General features: G+C 37.7%; 1 protein-coding gene across 1 annotated transcript; it reads right to left on the bottom strand.

Annotated features, from left to right (window-relative positions):
* Positions 1–19,953, bottom strand: LOC107659981 (ral guanine nucleotide dissociation stimulator-like 1). Its single transcript, XM_016449118.1, has 18 exons — positions 19,835–19,953; positions 15,453–15,650; positions 10,609–10,898; positions 9,046–9,090; positions 8,629–8,798; positions 8,494–8,546; positions 8,115–8,204; positions 7,786–8,034; positions 7,174–7,277; positions 6,969–7,053; positions 4,458–4,535; positions 2,794–2,880; positions 2,637–2,669; positions 2,394–2,515; positions 2,124–2,219; positions 1,867–2,002; positions 324–584; positions 1–156 (listed from the first exon to the last, which is right to left on the bottom strand). Exons 2-18 carry the CDS (start codon positions 15,621–15,623, stop codon positions 1–3), a joined length of 2,226 nt encoding a protein of 741 aa, XP_016304604.1. The 5' UTR covers positions 15,624–15,650; positions 19,835–19,953.
* Positions 19,954–21,927: the final 1,974 nt, after the last annotated feature.

Raw genomic sequence — 21,927 nt, forward strand, 5'->3', positions numbered from 1 at the left:
TCAGTGTTTTTTAAGGTCATACACAGAATCAAGAAGCTCACCTTTGTCATTAGAAACCACTTGTGTGAGACTAAAGTCTTGGCAGTTCATCTCCTCCAAGTTGTGTTTCTCCAGAGCTCTCTGAATCACCTGAGCTGTCTTGTCCTGACTGGTTATCTAAAAATAAAGAAATGATAAAGTTTCAAGACTTTAGATTTGCTGGGGTTGACAACTGAGTAGAAAGCCACAGACTCATTGCCATTAGAAAGATGTAAAATAAAAATAAAAAAAAAGACATGAAGCATGAACACCACAGAAATCACCAAATATTAAAGCCAACTTACCAAAATACTTTTATAAATATTTCCGTTGTTGCCAAATTCCACACTGACTCTGACAATACAAGAATCGGCGACCTGCTTGTTGTACATGGGATGTTTGAGAGAAGGAGAGGATGATGAAGATGATGCAGATGAAGTAGGGGAGGGGCTGTCGGGGTTCAGGGCAGACAGATCCGTCTGTAGGCATCTTCGAAAAGAGCTGGGCGGAGTCGGAGAGGAGCTGGGTGTGTCTACTGAGGTGTCCTGACAGGATACGGATGGTGACTGTGAATGAGGGAATGGAGAAAGACTATTTACCTCAACAAACCTAATTATCTGTAAGAATTCTGTTAAGAGCATAGCACAGGTTTTTCATATATAATTTAAGTGGCAACTGACCATATGAAGTGTATCAGATAGCTTAATCTTTCATAAGTATATTTCTTTTAGGTGTTCAGCAACACAGATTGCAAGCAATAAATACTTTGGTAAATGATGTGTCGAATGTAAAACATCACAGACTGGCGGTATTGTTATCTAATACACTGTGTTCTGTCAACTTAACTGAAGCTCTGTGTTGATTGTGCAAACATGAACTACTTTGTGACTGCAAGGTTAAGGTGAAACAAACAAGTCACAAACAACCGAATGGATTTTAATAACCCAAAGGCCTCAGTAAAAACAAATAGTCAAAATAGGTTTAGAGATAATATTAGACCTGTCAGATTTAGGCCTACTGATTTAGTACAATTGATTACAAATTAATAATGCAATAAACAAAAGTAACATTTAATTAAACCCGCTGCCCCGCATGCACTGAAAGACACTGAAAACTCAGCAAGATGTCATGCAACAGCTAAAGACTGACTAAAGTCTGACGCAGGTGTACATCAGTGTTATTTTAGTATTATTTATATACTATTACAGTATTTATTAATATTTTTAATTAACTTTTATTTTTATATTTTCAATTTTCATTTTAATTTTAGTTTTAAGTTTTAGCAATTTTGCTTGTCATTTTTTTTATATTTCTATATAGCCTTATTTCAGTTTTAGTACTTAAAAGTACTTTTTAGTACTTTAATACAAAAACATGAACAAATGAAATTATGTTTTTAAGTTCTTCATCAAATATTACATGTATTTATTATTTTTTTTTTTTTGCTTAATTTCAATTACCAAAATACATTTTTTTTACAGTTTTAGTAAATAATAGCAACACTGAATCTGAGAATGAAGTCTGTGTGAACAGCTCCTACATCTACGTCAGACATATTGACAAAATCAAAATGATTGCAAATTGGACTTATGGACAATATGGAAATAAAACCATAAATATACTGACATTTTTTGTCAATTGTTTTGCTTTATATAATGTAATGTCTCAGCAAATATAAGTCATTATATTCTGCTGATGGATTCATCATATCATAATTAATTTGAATAAATACTTTATTCGATTGACAGCCTAAACTTTTTTTAAAAGAACAAAATATTGTAACATCTATAGAGTATATGAGGTAGTAAATAACAAAAAGTCTGCAGCTCTGGTCTACAGTTTTGTTACCTGTATTTTGTATCTAAGTAGTGAGAGGTTGGGGCTGCTGAGATCTTCCATCTCTGAGCCACTGGAGCCAGAGGATGATACACTGATCTGATCAGCAAAAGTCTTCTTTGAGAGGTTCTCATTGCCAGACAGCAATCTGCAGCGAGCAGAAGAGAAACATATGTAACAGAAACACAAGTTAGCAAAATGTCTTTTTACTTTTAGAATAGTCTGGGTGCACAAATTGCTTTGAAACTGCATCTCAAAACAACACTCACGAGGTCAGTTTCTTGGTGATGAGCCGGTGGCTCCAGGGGTTGGGAGAGCTGGGACAGGGGTCAACTGGTGGCTCCAGTTCTCTTGACAACTCATAGCTAATGAGAAAGAAAGACTAACAGTTGATATCTAAATATCTGAGATGCTGATCTTCTGAAGTTCCCAAAGTACCACTGCCATGAATTCATATTTCTTTTCATTTCAACCAACATTGTTAGCAGGAAATTGATCAAACTGAATATAATCATCAAAATGTGCAAGAGGTGCCTCACCTCTTCTGATCAGAAAGAGGTATGCTGCTGTTGATCCAGGAAATGATGCAAGGATGTGATTGGAGATTGTACTGAGCACATGACGCCTGCAGCTGCCTGATCTGAGACAGAATCTCAAACTCCTGAACACAGAAAGGAATGGAGAAACACACGTCAGCACTCTTGACACACTAGCATTTGGTATAAAACCTAGTGAGCTTCTTTTCAGTGAAACAATATGAAGGCTACAGTGATTGTACTAACTTTTCTGCGCTTCTCAAAGTTGATGAGACCCCCCTGTGAGCACAAAGAAGAGAGTTTATCATTTAAACAAAGAAACGTCAGTGTGGTAACTGAAAAAAATAAAACAACTACTATGTACAGTATATGACATGAATTAAGGTCAGAAAAAAATTCTCACCTCTACATTGTCACTTAGTGCTGTGTCCAACATGGTGAGAACGGTCAGATAAGTGCCCAGGTACGGCACCTCACCACTGGAGGGGGTCTGTCAGAAAAACAAACTTGTCAGGCAAAAATACAGTAACAGTTTGGGGTCGGTCGAGATTTTTTAATGTTTTTGTCTCTTATGCTCACCAAGGCTGAATTTACATGATTAAAAAAAATACAGTAAAATCAGTCATATTGTTAAATATTATTACAATTTAAAAGAACGGTTCTCTATTCTAATATATTTTTAAATGTAATTTGTTCATGTGATGGCATTGTTCATATGATCCGTTACTCCAGTCTTCCGTATGCCGATGTGGTGCTCAAGAACTGTGTTGGGCAAATTACTCCGAAAATGTAATCAAATTACTGATTACTGATTACTCATTTTAAAAGTAATCACGTTACTGTTCTGATTACTTTATTTTAAAAGTAATTAGTTACATTACTAGTTACGTTACTTTTTTCTCCATGAAGTTTATGAAATCCCAGCAGATGAATAACAATTTATTTGGTTTAGATATTTTATGTTTAGATAGTTCTATTTTGTGGGAGTCCCGTGAATCATTGTATTCTCCCGCATCCCGCACACACACGAGTCTCTGCACTCGCCTATCAAGTCTTGTCCCGTGCCGCACTCTGTCTCGCGGGAGCATGTCTCTAATCAACTGGCACTTGACTCAACAGTGCGTGTGCTACATCCTTTTTACAATCTCCAGATTATAAAACACTGCATTCTGTCAGCAATGTAACGCGGCAGTAACGTATAGAGACCTCGGCTTGTAACTATAAGCTATAACTTATAGTTACAGTTATAACGGCTTGTAACTATAACTCTAATTACTATTTAACGCGTTAAATTACTCCGTTACTAAAAAAGTAATCAAATTACAGTAACGCATTACTAAGTAATGCGTTACTGCCCAACACTGCTCAAGAAACATTTCTTATTATGAATGTTGTTTCTAATTATTGTCAATATTTGTGGAAATGTGATGAATTTTTTCATGATTTTTTTGATACATTGAAATCTCAAAAGAACAGCATTAATTTGAAATAGAATAATTTGAAAGTTTTTATTGTCACTTTTGGTCAACATAATGCATCCTTGCTGAATAAAAGTATTCATTTCTTTCAAAAAAATGTACTGACTTTTGAACAGAAATATATATTTCAACTGAAACACAAAATCCACACACATACTTCAATCAAAAGCTTCCTCTTTTAAGCACACACATCTTTTCCACACAAAAAGCTAAAAGTGATTTATGCTGAGCATAAATATCTCAGTTAGAGGAACATGCTGTTGATGCATCTTTACTGGTGATACAAGCAACCCCATCATACTGTGTCAGCTAGCATTATGGTAATACCCTTTTGGGTCTTTTAATTAATGAGTTGGCAGATTCAGATTTAGACAGATTTTCATATCGAAAATGAAATTACTTGAGTCAAACTAGACCAGTAAGCAAATGAGCCAGTGCAGTTGCATACTTCCCAAAAAGGGCAGTTATTTCCCAGAAACAACAGCTTAATCATATTTTTAAAAGCAATTTATGACAGTGGCCTTAAATAAGCCAAATGTACTACTTTCAGCAGGGCCTTGTTATTATGACAAATAATAGTGAATCTTACCATGTGTTTAGATGTAGGACTGAGTCTGGGAGACTTAGAAGCGGTGTGAGTGTCTACATCAGCTGCCTGGTTTCCTTCCTAAATCAATCACAAAAAATAGATAACATGACATTTGGCATACTAAAATGCAAACAGTGAAACTGATTTAGATAAACATGTGATTGAATACAGAGTATTAGATACACTGAAATAACTGTCCTAGAGAAACATTTACATAAATCACTTTAGAAAACATTCAAAATCAATCTCCCACACCCAAAGTAATGCCACAATTCAAGATAAGTACAATTACTTAACAGAACATAATAAAAGATTGAGGAAGGAGGAATGGGAGAGACTATTATTATGAGCCGGCACAGATAAAAACAATGAATGTTTTGTTGTTATACACTGGATACTAAACACTGCAGGACATTACGGGATGTTGTGCCTCCATAATGGTTTCCTTGCCAACAAGATGATTCATTTTTTAACCTCAGCCCTACTGACTTACTCTTTGTATGTGAGCTAAAGTGAAATAGGGTGTGGAAAATATTGAATGTTGCCTGGTAGTGTCTTTTAAGATAGTAAAAAGGACATAAAAGCAGCCATGGGATGAGATAATGTCATGATCTTATCAGAGATTCAACACTGCTATCGGCGCTTACATATAATGTTAAAACATTAGAGGCATCTGTTTGCACATTGCAGGCCAAAGTGTTAGATATTGATGGAAGTTTTTTTCTTTTGAAAGAAAAATACTTTTATTCCGCAAGGAGGTCTTAAATTGGTCAAAAGTGATAGTAAAGATATTTATAATGTTATAAAGTTGCAATGTTTCTATTTCAGATAAATGCTTTTCTTTTGAACTTTCTATTAATCAAAGAATCCTGAAAAAAAAAATTTTTTTATAACTTTTACTAAATTACATTTTGAAATATATTCAAATCAACAGCATTTTAAATTGTAATAATATTTCACAATTATACTGTATTTTTTATTACATAAATGCAGTCTAAGGGTGCTTTCACACTTGGTTCGCTTGCCTGGTCCGAACCAGAGTTCGATTGCTCCCCCCTCCCCCTGTCGGACTGCGTTCATATTATTTTATTTGGGTCCGAACCGCGGTTCGTTGGGGTCAACAAGCCAGCAGCTGTTTACCCCGTTGCTTAGTAACGACGGCGCAGGAGAAGGCGGCAAATGCATAACATTGCTCTCTGCACTTTTATATATTTACGTTTTTGAACCGTTCGTTTTGTTTACAAAGCTTCGGTACATAACGGCACTTACGTCTGTCTTACGAATGTACTGCAAATGCTCTAAAGAAAGCTGAAGGCGAACAGAAATGAGATATACAGCTCTCTGCTTGCAGCGCGTCAGTCACGCTCGTCAGGAAAGTGAGTGAAACACACACAAACACACATTTTTATCAAATAATATGTCATTAAAAGCGGTTCACTTCCGCGATTTGGTACGATTGCGTTCACATCAACAGCGAACCGTACCGGAGTTCACATGAACCGTACCCCAGACCACCCTTTTTAAGCGGACTTGGGTATGGTTCGGGGGTGTGCACCCGAGTTCGGAAGACAGCATTCACATCATCCAAACGAACCGAATTCTGACATCAATCGAACCAGGGTGCGCACCAAAAGTGCTAGTGTGAAAGCACCCTTAAGGCCCGTTCACACCAAGGACGATAACTATAAAGATAACGATAAAGATATAGTTCTAAAAATCGTTCTCAATATTAAAGAATAGCAGAGTCCACACCACAACTATAACGATAAAGACAAAGAGAAACGATATCGTTGGAATCACTTTCAAAACGATTTTTCTCCAGCTGATGAACGATAAAAAATTGAAAGCCAATCAGAATCCATCCTGCTGTAACGAGCTCAAAAATTTAAAGCGGCAGAGGCGCGTGCGCTTAGAATAAACAGACGATATTGTTCGCTGGTGTGGACGCTAATATCGTTATCTTTATAGTTATCTTTATAGTTATCGTTCTTGGTGTGAACGGGGCTTAAGGGTGTATTCACACCAGGAAAGTCTGCTAGTTCACTTGCTTTGGTCCGGACCAAATACAATGTTGATTATTTTTGTTTGGTGCGGTTCGCTTTCACATTGCCCTTTTAGCAAGTAAACCAGAAACTGTAAACAAAATCACTCGTGTGCTTAAGGTCATCCATTCATTGGTTCATTCATTAAACCGTACCAGAGTTCATTTGGAAGCGGACCGAGACCACCTCTTCAGCTGGGTCTCGGTACGGTTGTTTGGTGCGCACCAGAGCGCGATTGCTGTATTCACACCTGCCCAAAAGATCCGCACCAAAGGGGGAAACGAACTTGAGTTCGATTCAATCGAACCAAACAAGACAGGTGTGAATACACCCTTAGTGGGCATAAGAGACTTCTATCAAAAACATTAAAATCTTACTGACCCCAAACTTGAATAAAAGTGTACATGTAAAATTTTAGATTAGAATAGACAACAGGTTTAAAACATGCAGGCAAATCTGTGAAGCATACCTCTACAAGTATCTCTCGATTGACCAGCACACAGTTCTCATCAGGAAATGTGTCGCACAGGAGATCGAAGGCAGCCATACTCTCCCTGAAATTACATATATTATCCATTTAAATTTAATACCATGTGTTGTGCAAATTTAATATGTGCACTTAACATTGCACTACAGGTTTAGCAACTATTCATGTCAGGATCAGAAAGCATTACCTGCTGATTGCCGACCAGGTTTTCTTTAGCCGGTAAACAGCATTGCACTGAAGAGCAGATAAGATGGCTCTCAGAGAGGAGAAGTTTCTCAACTGACGGCACTCCTGTAATCCAAAAAATTATAAAAAATATAATGCCTTGGGTTTAAGAAGAGGAAAGAAATATTAACTTCACAAATTTACACTGGATCAAATATGTAACAACACAAAGTGATAAGGAAATCTTTAAACATCTGTACCATTAAAACTGATAGTAGTAGTTAGACATAAACGTCAACGGTTTAATTATCTTAATTTGCTCAGCAAAATTGTTTGCAAAATGTTGCTCTGTCACAACAGTAATTGACCTGAAAAAGAAAACTTGAGCAGAGTATTCCGTCTATTATAGTGCTCCTTGTGGCCATTATGAATTGTGCTCTGACATATTTCAGAATCAAATTTTTTTAGTATGTTTCGGGCCTCATACACACCTGAGCTACAGAGATCCACTTCTCAATAATCTTTGCCCTGTGGCTGAGAACTGCACAAGTGCAACACGTTCTTCCATTATGAATTGTGCTCTGACATATTTCAGACTCAAATTTTTTTAGTATGTTTCGGGCCTCATACACACCTGAGCTACAGAGATCCACTTCTCAATAATCTTTGCCCTGTGTGTAGGGCCGCTACGAGTGCAGGATGGGGAACCGGGAGGGGATGTGGAAGGAGGGCACAGCAGAGAGGTGATAACGCAGTTAGTGACGGCATTGAACTGGGCAATGGTGGCACGGACCGTAGGCGCTAGATTTCGATTCTCTTTCTTGTCCCTCTGAGACCAAATGCAGCCAAGGCAGTGAAATGGAACCACTTTGACAAAGAGTTCCTGAGAAAGAAATGGAAGCAGATGAATAAAAGTAGGCCATAAATAAAAACCAGCCTCAGTATGTAAATCTTGACACCTACAGCATCTAAGAGCGTGAGCTGCTCAGCAATGTCTCGTGCAGGGAAGCCCAGTACATCCCCCATCTCTTCTATGTCCTGTCTGTCCGTGATGTCTTCAGTTGCGAAATGGTGGCACGAACCGTGGGTGCTAGATTCCGATTCTCTTTCTTGTCCCTTTGAGACCAAATGCAGCCAAGGCAGTGAAATGGAACCACTTTGACAAAGAGTTCCTGAGAAAGAAATGGAAGCAGATGAATAAAAGTAGGCCATAAATAAAAACCAGCCTCAGTATGTAAATCTTGACACCTACAGCATCTAAGAGCGTGAGCTGCTCAGCAATGTCTCGTGCAGGGAAGCCCAGTACATCCCCCATCTCTTCTATGTCCTGTCTGTCCGTGATGTCTTCAGTTGCCCGATTCTCTACAGCAGCTGTGCTGGCTTCTGCTGATGTACCTGTGTGTTTGTCTGTTATTTAGCGTAGATTTTTTTGGGTGTGTGTGCATAAAAGCTAAATTAGCCATATTTCAAGACTTGCCTTCAGTCTGAAATTTTCTGAGAAGAGCATCGGCTTGATGAACCAGACGTCTGAAACAAAGGCGATGACGCAGATGAGCACAGAGCAGCCGAAGAGCCTGGTGATCTGGAGAGTCCCGAAGGTCCTCTTGATACTCGTCTAACCACAGCCGGATCAGACATGGCATAGAACTGCGCGCGCACAAACACACACACACACACGCATTGTATTGGAGTAATCAATGAAGCTCTTGGAATTAGAATGAATAATCAAGATGAATAACCAGTTTCACTTTATTAATAATAGATAATGATTGCACGCGACAACCAGTTTCAATTTAAAGTTCATTATAAAACAATATTTGACCACAGAATATCACAATTGACCAATCAGAATCAAATATTCCAGGACATTCCTAAACATGTGAATTCAACTCACCTCCTAAAACAGACACTGTTGTCCAGATTGGTGACCATGTCCTCTCTACAGAGACAAATAAATAAGTCTAAATTTAATATTCAAAACATTCCTAAAACCATTCAAAATAAGTTTTAGGATTATGAACATTGTAACAATTTCTGACACAAATGTGTAACAAGTGATCTTTTGAGGCCTATTACCTTTATTTATGCTTAAACAAAACACAAAGGACTCTCGCGGTTCAACAAAAGCGCCTCTGACGTGAGACAAGTCAAGTGAAACCTGTTCAACAGTGTGAGGTGTTCTCTTCCATTCCACTGCGTCACTGATTTGTATAATGTGATAATGGACTGTAATAATTCCACAGGAATAAAAGATGTCTCTGAGAAATACTCTGCCTCATACTGAATTTAGAAACTTGGGCTTCCCCCCTCATTTGATTATTCACAATCCCTGAGCCTTGTAGAATGTATGTCATGTAAATTCCCTCATATTTAAATACATGTGGGATAGCTGTGTCTGAATTGGAAATCAATGACTTTATGAAGGTACCTCCAAAAGAAACAGGCCTGTAATGCACATAACATCATGTCTAATGTGCTAAGACATTCAGAATTTGCCATATGTTTAAGGCATATGTTTGTGGTATATCACCACATGAAGGTATGATGGAATGTTATGGAAACATTACATTCAGAGGTACCTTGATGCCACACTTCCTCCATTCAGGTGTTGGAAACAGCCCATATCCGTTATAACTGTCACTGACGCATAATAAAAAAACATGACTAGCTACAGTTATTTTACTTTACAAAATACTTTATTTTATTTTACAGTTAAATTTTAGTTAATTCCTTACAATTGTAATTGTATTAGAAGGAACACAAGTGGATTACTTTTTGGTTCTTATCGGAGCATGACAGCCCAAGCTGCTGTTCACGTTTACTGTATGGAAAACAGAAGCTTAAACATTCTGCTAAACATCTATTTTTGTGGGAGGAAAAAATGAATGATTGTTTGGGTAGACTATACTTATAAATTATTATATGCTCACCAAGGCTGCATTTATTTATTTGATCAAAAATACAGTAAAAATTGTCATATTGTAAAATATTATTACAGTTTAAATATTTAGAATATTACAATTTGGAATATATTTAGAATATATTTTAAAATGTAATTTATTCCTGTGAAACAAAGTTGAATTTTCAGCATCCTTACACCAGTCTTTAGTGTAACATGATCCTTCAGAAATCCTTCTAATATGCTGATTTGGTGCTTAATATTTTTGTGGAAACCATGATAATTTTTTTCAGGATTCCCTGATGACAACATTCTGATAGGACATTCAGAATAACAGCATTTATTAGCTGGAAATCTTTTGTAACATTATAAATGTCTTTATAAATGTCTTTACTGAACTTTTGATCAATTTTATGCATCCTTGTTGAATACAAGTATTAGTTTACTTTAAAAAAATCTTAGCGACGCCAAACTTTTAAACAGTAAATGTTAGCTTAATGTCCCTATAACCCTCTGAGACAGCAATTAAATTAACACCAACTGAGCATTTGTGCTAACCTTTGAAACAGGAGTTCTATGAAAGCATTTGTGCAGGTAAAGGCTCTGTAGGTGGAGAGGAAGATTTGCATGTAGTCTGGGTCAGGGCACTCCGGGTTCACCAATTCTGAGACAAGACGCTCCAGAGTGGCTGCTTTAAGCCTGCGGACCTTCATTGTGCAGTACTGCATGAAGCCGAAGGCAGAAGAGTTCTCAGCAGCATCAGGTGGGGGCTGGATGGGTTCTCGGTGAAGAGTGACCCCATAAATGGCACCGTCTTCCACCTCCTCTCCCCACTCCTGCACCGGGTCCTAGACAAATACATCATCAGGCTATACATGTTGAATTTGCAGCTGACTAAAGGAAAAATATGCACACATTGAACCTACTGTAAAGCTTGATATGATGCCTATTGTAGCACTATTAAACAAACACAGTGCCATAAAGATTCTATTTTACAGTCATGATTATACCGCAGCAGTTCATGAGATTTTAGAAAAACAGAACAGCAGTGGATTTGGCTTCTGCAGTGAACTGCACTGAAATGTAGGTCTTCAACTTCCAAAAAAGGTTGCTGCAAGGCACTGACCTAACATTTCACTTTCCAGGAAGAAATATACAAAACAGGAGTTTTGCAAAATACAGGCAAATTGTTATCCAAATTATAAGTCAAGAGGAGTGAATACATTTTATCTTCACTGGCTTGAGAAGACAATACATTGTACATTACATTTATGTTCTTAGCAGATGCTTTTTCAACAAAATCATGTACAATACAGAGTTCAAATCATGTTATAAGCAAATACACCAAACATTTTTACAGTACTAAAAATAATAACACCGCTGTTTAATGATGCCCACACAAGAAGACCTTTCATTTTCATTTTAAGGAAAGAAGAGAAATAATTTAAGGTCTTTCATGGCGGAAAACCATAACTAGCTGACACCAAAAATCCTCTTTGGTGGTAAAATGAAGCCATGATTATTTGCATAGCAAATATCATACCCACAATGAATAACAGCTGTGGGCGAATAAAAAAAACCCCTGATGATTTTAAACAAAGACAGACTGTGTAACATACTGGAGTACATTAAGTCCAGTGTTTTCTCTACCAGGGAAAACACAGTTGTTGTTGTTGAGCTGGTTGTTGACTAATTCAGATGTGACCAATATTAGATGAGCTCATAACAACTGGCTTGAGGACATATTAGCATAATGGTGTCATCTATCACTGATTCTTGAACACGGGATGTATGTCCTATAATGCTTTAAAAAACAAAGTATACTTGATTGTTTTTAAATTAAAAAAAGATTAATAGCTATAAAATCACCTATCCTCATAACATAACTTAATGCTTCATGTAAAATAAAATAATTAGTTGTATATAAAATAATACACAACCATTCAGAAGCTTGAGGTCAGTTTTTTTTTAAGAAATTAATACTTTTATTCACCAAGGATGCATTACATTGATCAAAGGGCGACATTTATAATGTTACAAAATAATTGTTTCTAATAAATGCTGTTCTTTTGAACTTTCTATTTATCAAAGAATCATGAAGAAAAAAAAATCAGTTTCAACAAAAATATTAAATAGCACAATTTCAGGATCGATAATAATAAGAAATATTTATTGAGCACCAAATCAGCATATTGGAATGATTTCTGAAGGATCATGTGGCACCGAAGACTGCAGTAATGTTGCTGAAAATTCAGCTTTACCATTACAGGAATAAATTACAATTTAAATTATACAGTATTAGAATAGACAGCAGTTGTTATAAACTGTAATAATATTTAACAACATTGCGGTTGTACTGTATTCTTGATCCTTGAGTAAAAAAACTTCTTTAAACATAACAAAAACTTACTGACTCCAAACTTTTGAATGGTGGTGTATATTATCTTATATTAACTAATAAAAATTAAATTGTATTTTTAAAGAAACACTTCTAATATAAATAAATATATATATGTCCTGTATGTCAACTTCAACACTTTTTTTTTTTTTTAATTAAGATCATTTAGATAATTAGCTAATTTGCCTTATTTTAAGTGGAACCTATTAGTATAGCAACACCAGAAAATATGCTGCTGTATTAAATACATGTGTGACATGTAAAATATGTAAGCTGTCAAGTCAATCACTGCTGTGCCCTGTTTTGTTCTAAGCCTCAAGAATCACTGCTGTTCCAAAAGCTCAATGGATATCACAGAATATAGGCTACATAATATGCAAACCACACATTTGGAAAGGGTTGCGCTTCCAAGTAAACCAAGGGCAGCCTATTACTCTAACAAATCAATTGCTGTGAAAATCACAAGTGCATTCTTCCCAGAAACTCCAGTCAAGCAAAACAGAGAGCTTTCCAAGCCAAAGCCCCGTGTCTCCTTCAAAACTGTGCCATGGAACAAAACACAGGGAATGATGGGGGAAGGGAAAGCTGAAACTATCACAGGTCAGCTGTGAAACGGGACACTGTAAATATATTCAATCTCCAGGTGGGTCTGAGAACAAACACAAGATCGGTTCTATTGTGACTGTGAGACTCCCGAGGGAAAAGTGAAGCGCACCGCACCCTACCCTGAGCACGCATTACATGTAACACTTAAACGCTTTCCTAAAGCCAATATCACGTCTAATTGTAAAAACATTGAGCTTTTGTGACAGTACTGAGATGTCCGGAAAAAAAAGAACAAGATATACTGCATTTTCTCTGGCATTAACGTGAAGAGAAACACTAATGCGCCGCGCGACACACTGTACAACAACAAATCGCGTTTCCAGATCTGATGATACAAAGTTACTTTTTCTCAAGTCATTCTAATTTTTAAACTAATATTAAACAGAATTAATGTCCTTGATGAAAATAGCCTAATTAAGTAAGCGACTTACCATTGTGAACTCCCATTTTGCCATGTTTTCAGCTCTTTATTTCTTCAGCCGTATGATCAAGTAGTGTAAGCGTTTAGACTTTGCATTAGCGCAGCAAAAAAAAACTTGTAAACTTTATTTCTTAGTCAGCTAGTGTCAAACTTGACTACCATGTCTAGAGAGCTGGTGGAAATGGATGGCTTTGCGAAGTGAGGTTTAATTAAGAACTCCAGTGAAGATAAAGTCAACTTACTGTACGTTTCATACAGTACTACCATTACTGTCATCAAATATATTATGCTTTAAAGGAAAATGAAATCCGTGACCGAAGAAAATGATTATATTTACGGTTATGTCTGTGTTTTAGCTGTCTATATAGCACAGCGCACCTGTCAAGCGCTTTAAACTGCAGTGGGTTGGACAATTACGTTTAGTATGACGTACGGGGCGCGTCATTAATATTAATTACGTTGCGTGGAACGCCTCTGGTAGTTTACCAAGCAACTTCACATTGCTAATTAATATTCATGACCTAAGCCTTAGGTATAGTAGGATTCACAATGTCAAGTGTGGAAGTATGGAAATCCACATGACTTCATTTTAAATTGAAAATTAAGATTATGATTTAAATATTTTATTTTACCATGTCATTCTGAGATTTCTTGGTATGAGAATTTGGGCAAAATACAAGACTTAAAAGGAATTAAACTAAATGTATACAAATTAAGCAGCATTTAATTTATAAACAACTAATTCAACCATACAATTGCTAATTTACAGTTTTTACCCCACGCTCACAGAGACACTACAACATAACAATAAGTGACGCACACTACTGAACTCTTATTGAGAGACCACGACCATCACGATAAAAGTATTTATCTATATCCACTAACAATACCACTCAATACTAAGACAGAGGTCATATGCTGGTGTGTGTCTTAATGCCAGGTAGAATAGCTAACACACACACACACACACACACACACACACACACACACACACACACACACACACATACACACACACACACACACAAAGTACATACCAGCAATGTTAAAATACTTTTCATTGTTGACATGCTTAGTAACATCTTGTCAGGTAATAACTCTGGTAGTAGATCAATTTAAACATTTAAACAATTTTTAACCATTCAGGGTGATACCTAAACCACCATTGCTCCTTACCCATAATTTTATTTTTGGTTTATTTTTATTTTATTTATGACAACAACAACATACACTAATGCTCAAATTTTTGGGGGGTCAGTAAGATTTTAATTAATGATTAATGTTTTTTAAGACATTTATTCTATCAAAATACGGTAAAACAGTAATATTGTGAAATATTATTACAATTTAAAATAACTTTTCTATGTGAATATATTTAAAATGTAATTTATTCCTGTGATGCAAAACTGAATTTTCAGCTTCATTGCGCCAGTCTTCAGTGTCACATGATCCTTCAGAGATAATTCTTATATGCTGATTTGCTCAAGAAACATTTCTTATTATCATCAATGTTAAAAATCAATGTTGTGCTGCTTACTATTTTTGTGGAAACCGTGATACATTTTATCAAGATTATCAAAATAGGAATCTTTTGTAACATTATAAATGTCCTCACTGTCACTTTTGATGAATTTAATGTGTTCTTGCTTAATAAAGGTATTAATTTCTTAAAAAAAAAAACATTTTGAAAAAGTTTGAACGATAGTGTCAATTCAACAAAAGTGAGCCTGACGAAAGTGGATGCATGAATTACCTCAGGAATATTTTTCATATATTACAATCAACAAATATACATCAGAGGTTTAGAAGGGATGGATATACTCTTGGAGATTTACTGTTGTTCTGTCTAAGCTCAATTTTAGCCAGCTCTGAATCTTTATAATTTATACAGCTTATTTGTAAGCTGCTTTGCATTAAAGAGCATACTAAATGAATAAATGCAAATGTAATTGTCAATAGATCTTCATCAGCACTGACCTCACTGCATTCCTCAAGGTCCAGCAGATGGAAGCTCCTGAGCCAAACGCCAGGCTCCTCGTCCATCTGCACATCCACATGATGCCCAGTCTGGCACAGCAGTTGTCTCATTCGTCCAAGTCGTGCCCGCAGACCCTTATCTCCACCAGACACCACCAGAGAGGACCTCATCCTCCACCCGAATCACACACCAACTTCCTCCAAGAGCAGCAGATACTTGTCAGGCATGTTATTCGGCTTCAGCAAGCATTCAATAACAGAAGTGTGTAGCTTCTACTTTGATTAGCAAATTAACTAACTAATACCTAACTAAATAAATAGTTAAATAACTATAAATAAATCAATACATACACACATACAAACATATTTCTGATTCATTTTATGTTGTAACATTGTTTGAATTTTTTTTTTTTTACAAAATGTAAAAGTTTTGTTGTTTTTGTTGTTTTTTAAATTCCTCTTAATTCAGTAAAACTACCTATAATTTAATGAATCTAGGAAGTTTACTTTCTAGGAGAGACTGTACTCAACTAAAAGTTTTATTTTATTTTATTCAACTTCTTCCAAGATCAGCAGATACATGTCAGGCATATTATACAGCTTCATCGTGCATTCAGCAGTGTTATTTAGTATCACAGATATTATTATAGATTTTATTAATATTTTGATGTTTTTATTTTTGTTTTAATTTGAATACTTTCCTTTTTAATTTTAGTTTTTTTTTTAATAATTTTAAGTAGTTTTTGTTTAGTTTTGTTTAGTTCCCTTTCGAGCATTAACTCTACATTGTGAAACATTCACAGTGGGAACTCATCTCCTTCTCTGAAAATCCTGAAACCTTATAGGATAGCGGCAGTACAATAAACTGGCCAATTGTCGCTAATTATGCAAATCACATACAAATACTGACAAGCCTGTGGGCAGTATATAATGCGGTAAGAGCGACAGTTGCCTCAGAATCTTCTCCTTCATGTTGCCATCGTCAAAGACGCACCAGAAGATATGACAGCTTCTTTACTGCATCCGATGGCTAACTTTTGCCGAATTTGCATGGGCCCCATTGACCCGGAGGACCTGCACAAGCACTGCATCGCCTGCCAGGACCTGGCCCATGCTGAGGCGGAGTTCTTTGAGTCCGACTGCGTGCACTGCACTGACTTGCCAGCATGTGTTTCGAGGACTCAGAGGAGCATCACTGCCAGCAATAGCGACCGGAGAGATTCGGCCGCTATGTCAGTTCCTAGACATGTGGAGAGCTATTCCAGGCATTTCACGCTGGGTGCTGAGCATTATAGAACACGGATATTCCCTCCAGTTCAGACACAGATCTCCCCATTTCAACGGCGTGGTTCCGTAACTGACAATGCCTCAAAATGCCCCTGTTTTGAGACAGGAGGTTCACACACAGCCTTGCAATAAAGCGATAGAGCAAGTCCCTCCGAGAGAGCTGGAGAGCGGGTTTTATAGCCGCTTTTTTGTGGTGCCCAAGAGAGATGGTGGACTCTGTCTGATTCTGGACCTAAGACCCATCAACAGAGCACTTCACAAGCGTGCATTTAGGATGACGACTCTGAAGCAGATCCTTGCACAAATCCATCCCGGGACTGCTTTGCATCCGTAGATCTGAAAGATGCATACTTTCATATTCAGATAGTACCGCGCCACAAACGCTTTCTGAGGTTTGCTTTTGAGGGCACGGCATACCAGTACTCAGTGGTCCCATTCGGGCTGGCTTTAGAACTGCGCACGTTCTCGAAGTGCATAAATGCAGCGCTTTCCCCTCTCAGAGCGAGCGGTATGCGCATTCTAAACTATCTGGACGATTGGCTGACTTTAGCCCATTCACGAGATATGCTTATCAGTCATACAGATGCACTGCTTCGCCACCTGGAGTCCCTAGGGCTGCGTGTGAATATGCAGAAGAGCATGTTCACCCTGAGCCTGCATCTCTCAAGAGCGCATAACAACCATTTCATCAGCTCTGCGCCTCTTCAAAACGGGCCAGTCTGTTCCCTTGAGGGAATTTCAGAGGCTTCTGGGACTTATGGTGTGGGCCTCATCAGCCTGCCACCTGGGTCTTCTGCACATGCGGCACAGTTGTGGCTGAAAACTCGAGTTCCGTGGAGAGCATGGACCACAGGTCGCATGCGCATCGTGGTCACACACAGCTGTGTCAGCGCTCTGAGACTGTGGCGTGACCCAGAAATGTTCAGCCGGGGGGTTCCCCTGGGACTGGTAGCAGCACGCACTGTGGTTACGACAGATGCGTCAACCTCAGGCTGGGGAGCAGTGTGCAGGGGTGTACCGACTTCAGGCCTGTGGTCAGAGTCTCAGAGCAGGTGGCACATAACCCGCTTGGAACTAAAAGTGGTGTCCTTAGCCTTAGTGGCTTTTCTGCCACAGCTGGAACAGTGACATGTGCTGATTCACAACGACAATATGTTTGTGGTTTCATACATAAATCGCCAAGGCGGCATGTGCTCCAGAGCCCTTTTCAAGCAGGCTGCGAGTCTTCTATTATGGGCAGATCATCATCTACTCTCCATCAGAGCGGCTCATATCCCAGGTCTCCTAAACCACAGAGTGGACATGCTTTCGAGGAACGGAATTCCTCACGGGGAGGCTGCATCCTAGTTCGGTTCGGATGATTTGGGACCACTTCGGGAGGGAGGAGGAGAATCTTTGCAACGAGCGAGAACACGCACTGCCCGCTGTTCTTTTCACTGTCTCACTGTCTCAAGTGAATGACTCGATATGGCACCCCAGCCCGGAGCTGTGAAGCCTTCATGTGTGGCTTCTTCAGGGGTCCTAGAGGTGCCCTGCCTCCCCATGTGCTTGACACGCTCACTGATTCTCGTGCACCTTCTGCTAGGCGTCTGTACGCTCTTAAATGGAGAGTGTTTGTGAAATGGTGCTGTGATAGAGATATCGACCCGGCAAGCTGTCCTGTGTCGGACGTTTTACATTTTCTGCAGCACAGGCTAGATAACTGGAGTCTACCGTCAACACTAAAGGTTTATGTGGGTGGCCGCTATTGCTTTGTTTCGTTCCCCGGTTGACAGGCAATCGATCGAGAGGCATGCACTGGTGGTCAGATTTCTCAGGGAAGTGAGGAGATTACATCCCCCATGCCCACCGTCAAAGCCGCCGTGGGACCTAGCGCTGGTTATGAAATCTCTCTCTCTACTCCGTTCGAGCCCTTAGCATTTATTGCTATGAGGGAGGGAGCTCTCCCTCAAAACTGCTCTGCTTCTTGCCCTTGCCTAAGTGCATAGGAGATATGCATGCGCTCTCGGTGGATGGCGATTGTATTTGCTTTGGGCCTGGGCGGACCATTACCCTTTGGCCGAGACCGGGCTACGTGCCTTAGTCTCTTTATATCCCCTTTAAAGCGTGGGTCATTTCTTTGCCCGCTTTGTCTTCCAAGCTGCCAACCTCGTGTGATGCCGAGACTCAGAGCGCCGTTTACTGTCGTAACCTCGGTTCACTGAGAGTGGGAACGAGCCATTGCGAAGGTCGCCGTGATCGCAGCTCGATCAGTAGTTCAAGCATTCAGTCTTAGATTCTGAGGCAATTGTCACTCTCACCGCATTATATACTGCCCGCAGGCTAGTCAGTATTTGCATGTGATTTGCATAATTAGTGATGATTAGCCAATTTATTGTACTGACATTATCCAAGAAGGTTTCAGGATTTTCAGGAAAAAGGGGAGGAGTTCCCACTGCGAATGCTTCACGCTGTCTCGTTCCTGCTCTCAGGGAACTGAGGTTACTATAGTAACTGGAAACTTTTTTTATATATGTCTATTTAGTTACACCCTGAATGGTTTATTTCAGTTTTATTTTTAGTTATTTTAGTACATCAAGTTAAGCTAAAGTAATAAGAAATGTTAGCCTGGCAACCAGCGGAAATAAAAGTTTCACATTTTTATAAAACTTTATAAAACTATAAGTTTTATATAGGTTTTATGTTTAATTTTGTTTCAGTTATCATTTATTTTAAGTAACCTTTTTATGGCTTTAGTTTTAGTTAACTATAGACTGAAGAACAACAGGGAATAAGACTGAGGTAATGACACTGTAAAGTCTTATGTCTTTAAAAGTTTTTATTTTATTTTAATGAATTTTATTTTATATTTTATCATTCATTATTTTTACATTTTTATTTTATTGTAATTTATTTTATTTTATATTTTATCATTCATTGTAGGCTAATGGTATTATGTGGATACATGCACCATTTAATTAATAATATAATCATAATATTGGATGTTATGTTAACATTAATATATGTAAATCATTTTATTTCCATTTAAAATTATAAAAAACATTTTTTTTTGAGAAACTTAATAAAGCAGCATTAACACAGGATGAGCAACTCACTGTGGATGATGCTCCTTATCCAGTCTGTTCGTGATGGATCAGCTCCTAATAATCCATGTTTTGTACTCTGCTAAAACCAGGAGAGATGATGCCATGACCTTCCAGAAAGATCCCTCATGAAAACTGAACACTGTCTGATGTCTTCAGCAGAAGTGACTGTGAACACAGGAGGTCATCTAAACTCTAGTAGCCCTGCATTTCTCATTAGTCCATCTCTGATTCTCTTCATGCTGACTAGCATTGCACGAACTCACACAATAATCTGATTGTTACACAAACTAATGGGCTGTCAATTCAGTTTATTCCACCCAGTGCACACAATCTCTTCTTTTTCTGAGTCTTCTTTTTTGTTGTACATGTTAATTAGCACTGCAGTAAGAGTACAGTTCAGTCAGTGTTCTTGTGTGTTCGTCTGTAGGAACTGTGAAGTGAATAAACTAGTAAAAGTGCACAACATGAAGCATATAAAACGTTAAATAAATTAGATACTAAAAACACAGAGAAGTAAAAGACGGGTGATTACTCCAAAAGAGAAAGTGTGCTCTACTAAGGACACTACAGGTGCATCTCAATAAATTAGAATGTCGTGGAAAAGTTCATTTATTTCAGTAATTCAACTCAAATTGTGAAACTCGTGTATTAAATAAATTCAATGCACACATTCTAATTTATTGAGATGCACCTGTAATATCACTACACAGATTTTCTGTGTTTCTATTAAAAGATATAGATTTTCTAATTGTTCTGAACGACATAATTGATAAAACTTAAGACTATTAAATATTTGCCCGCGTTAAAGCAGAAACCCTGAAACCCATTAAATAGCGTTCACTTTCAAACACCTGCAGATCTCACCGTTGTAAACAAAGAAACGGGCTTTTTCAGATTGACAATTAAGCTATACCGCCTCCTCCGTTTAATTTGTTTTTGAAGCGCTCTTCTCTTCCTGTAAGCAAAGCTCACTGCTGTTTTTAAATTTGACTTGGAAAAAATACAATTTTGACGCTCATGAGGAGTAAAATCTTGCGATTGTGCGCGTACGTGATCCTCGAGTGGTTGCCAGACTGCAAAGGTAATGTTATGAAATAGAAAAAATGTCATAGTTGCCCATAAAGTGTATGATTCATACCATTACAAAACAATGTATTCATATACTGAATCACAACCATGGTAATGGCTCTGAGGTATTTCTTTTTGACTTTCACACGAGTGCTATGGTTTCTTTCTTTGTTGGAATGGCTCTTAATATCTATGGCCCAATATCAGTCCCACTCCCAATCAACGCATAAATCTGCATTTTAATATAATCTCCTATTTATTATAAACCCTGATTTATGTGGTTTTTACTATTTTCTTGCAACAGACATTAAATAAATGTCCACATTAATTTAACTGTAAAATTTAAAGTAAAAAAAAAAAACAAGGTACTTGTCACGCTAAGTCAGTTTTCCTTTAATGCTTTTTGAAAGTTCTAGGCCACAAAAGTATCCCATATTTGTGGAATGTGGCATTTACCAAAAAGCAGTTAATTACAGTAACCAGAAATAGAGACACAATGGGGATGATAAAACCATGGCATGCACAGAAAGGAACTGTAGATTATAACTTTATTATCTCTAAGTGGATGTTTCAGTGCAAATGGCAGTGAGGCCTTATGAAACACACACACCTTCTCACACCCTGGTGTACGGCTCAGCCGTGTACACTATTATCTGCTTCAGTGCCTTCAGAGTCTTATATAACAAGGTCAGGAAGTGTAAATGATATAGACAGTGAACCTGTACAAGGAAATGTCATTCTGCAGAATATGCTACAAGAATATTTATGATAAGAATCCCATGTAAAGTAGGTCTGTGATCATGTGTTGTTATAATTCAATTCAAGTTTATTTGTACAGCGCTTTTCACGATACAAATCATTGCAAAGCAACTTTACAGCAAATTATATTGAAAATAGCAGAGGACCTAGGACAGATCCTTGAGCCACTCCATATTTTACTGGTGATAATTGAGATGACTCCCCATTTAAAACATTATAAAACAATTCTCATAAGGAATTTGGTCTTAAAAGGAGGAGAATGTTATGTGCAACCT

The sequence above is a fragment of the Sinocyclocheilus anshuiensis genome, unplaced genomic scaffold, assembly GCF_001515605.1.
Source record: "Sinocyclocheilus anshuiensis isolate Anshui unplaced genomic scaffold, SAMN03320099.WGS_v1.1 scaffold55, whole genome shotgun sequence".
Classification (NCBI taxonomy): domain Eukaryota; kingdom Metazoa; phylum Chordata; class Actinopteri; order Cypriniformes; family Cyprinidae; genus Sinocyclocheilus; species Sinocyclocheilus anshuiensis.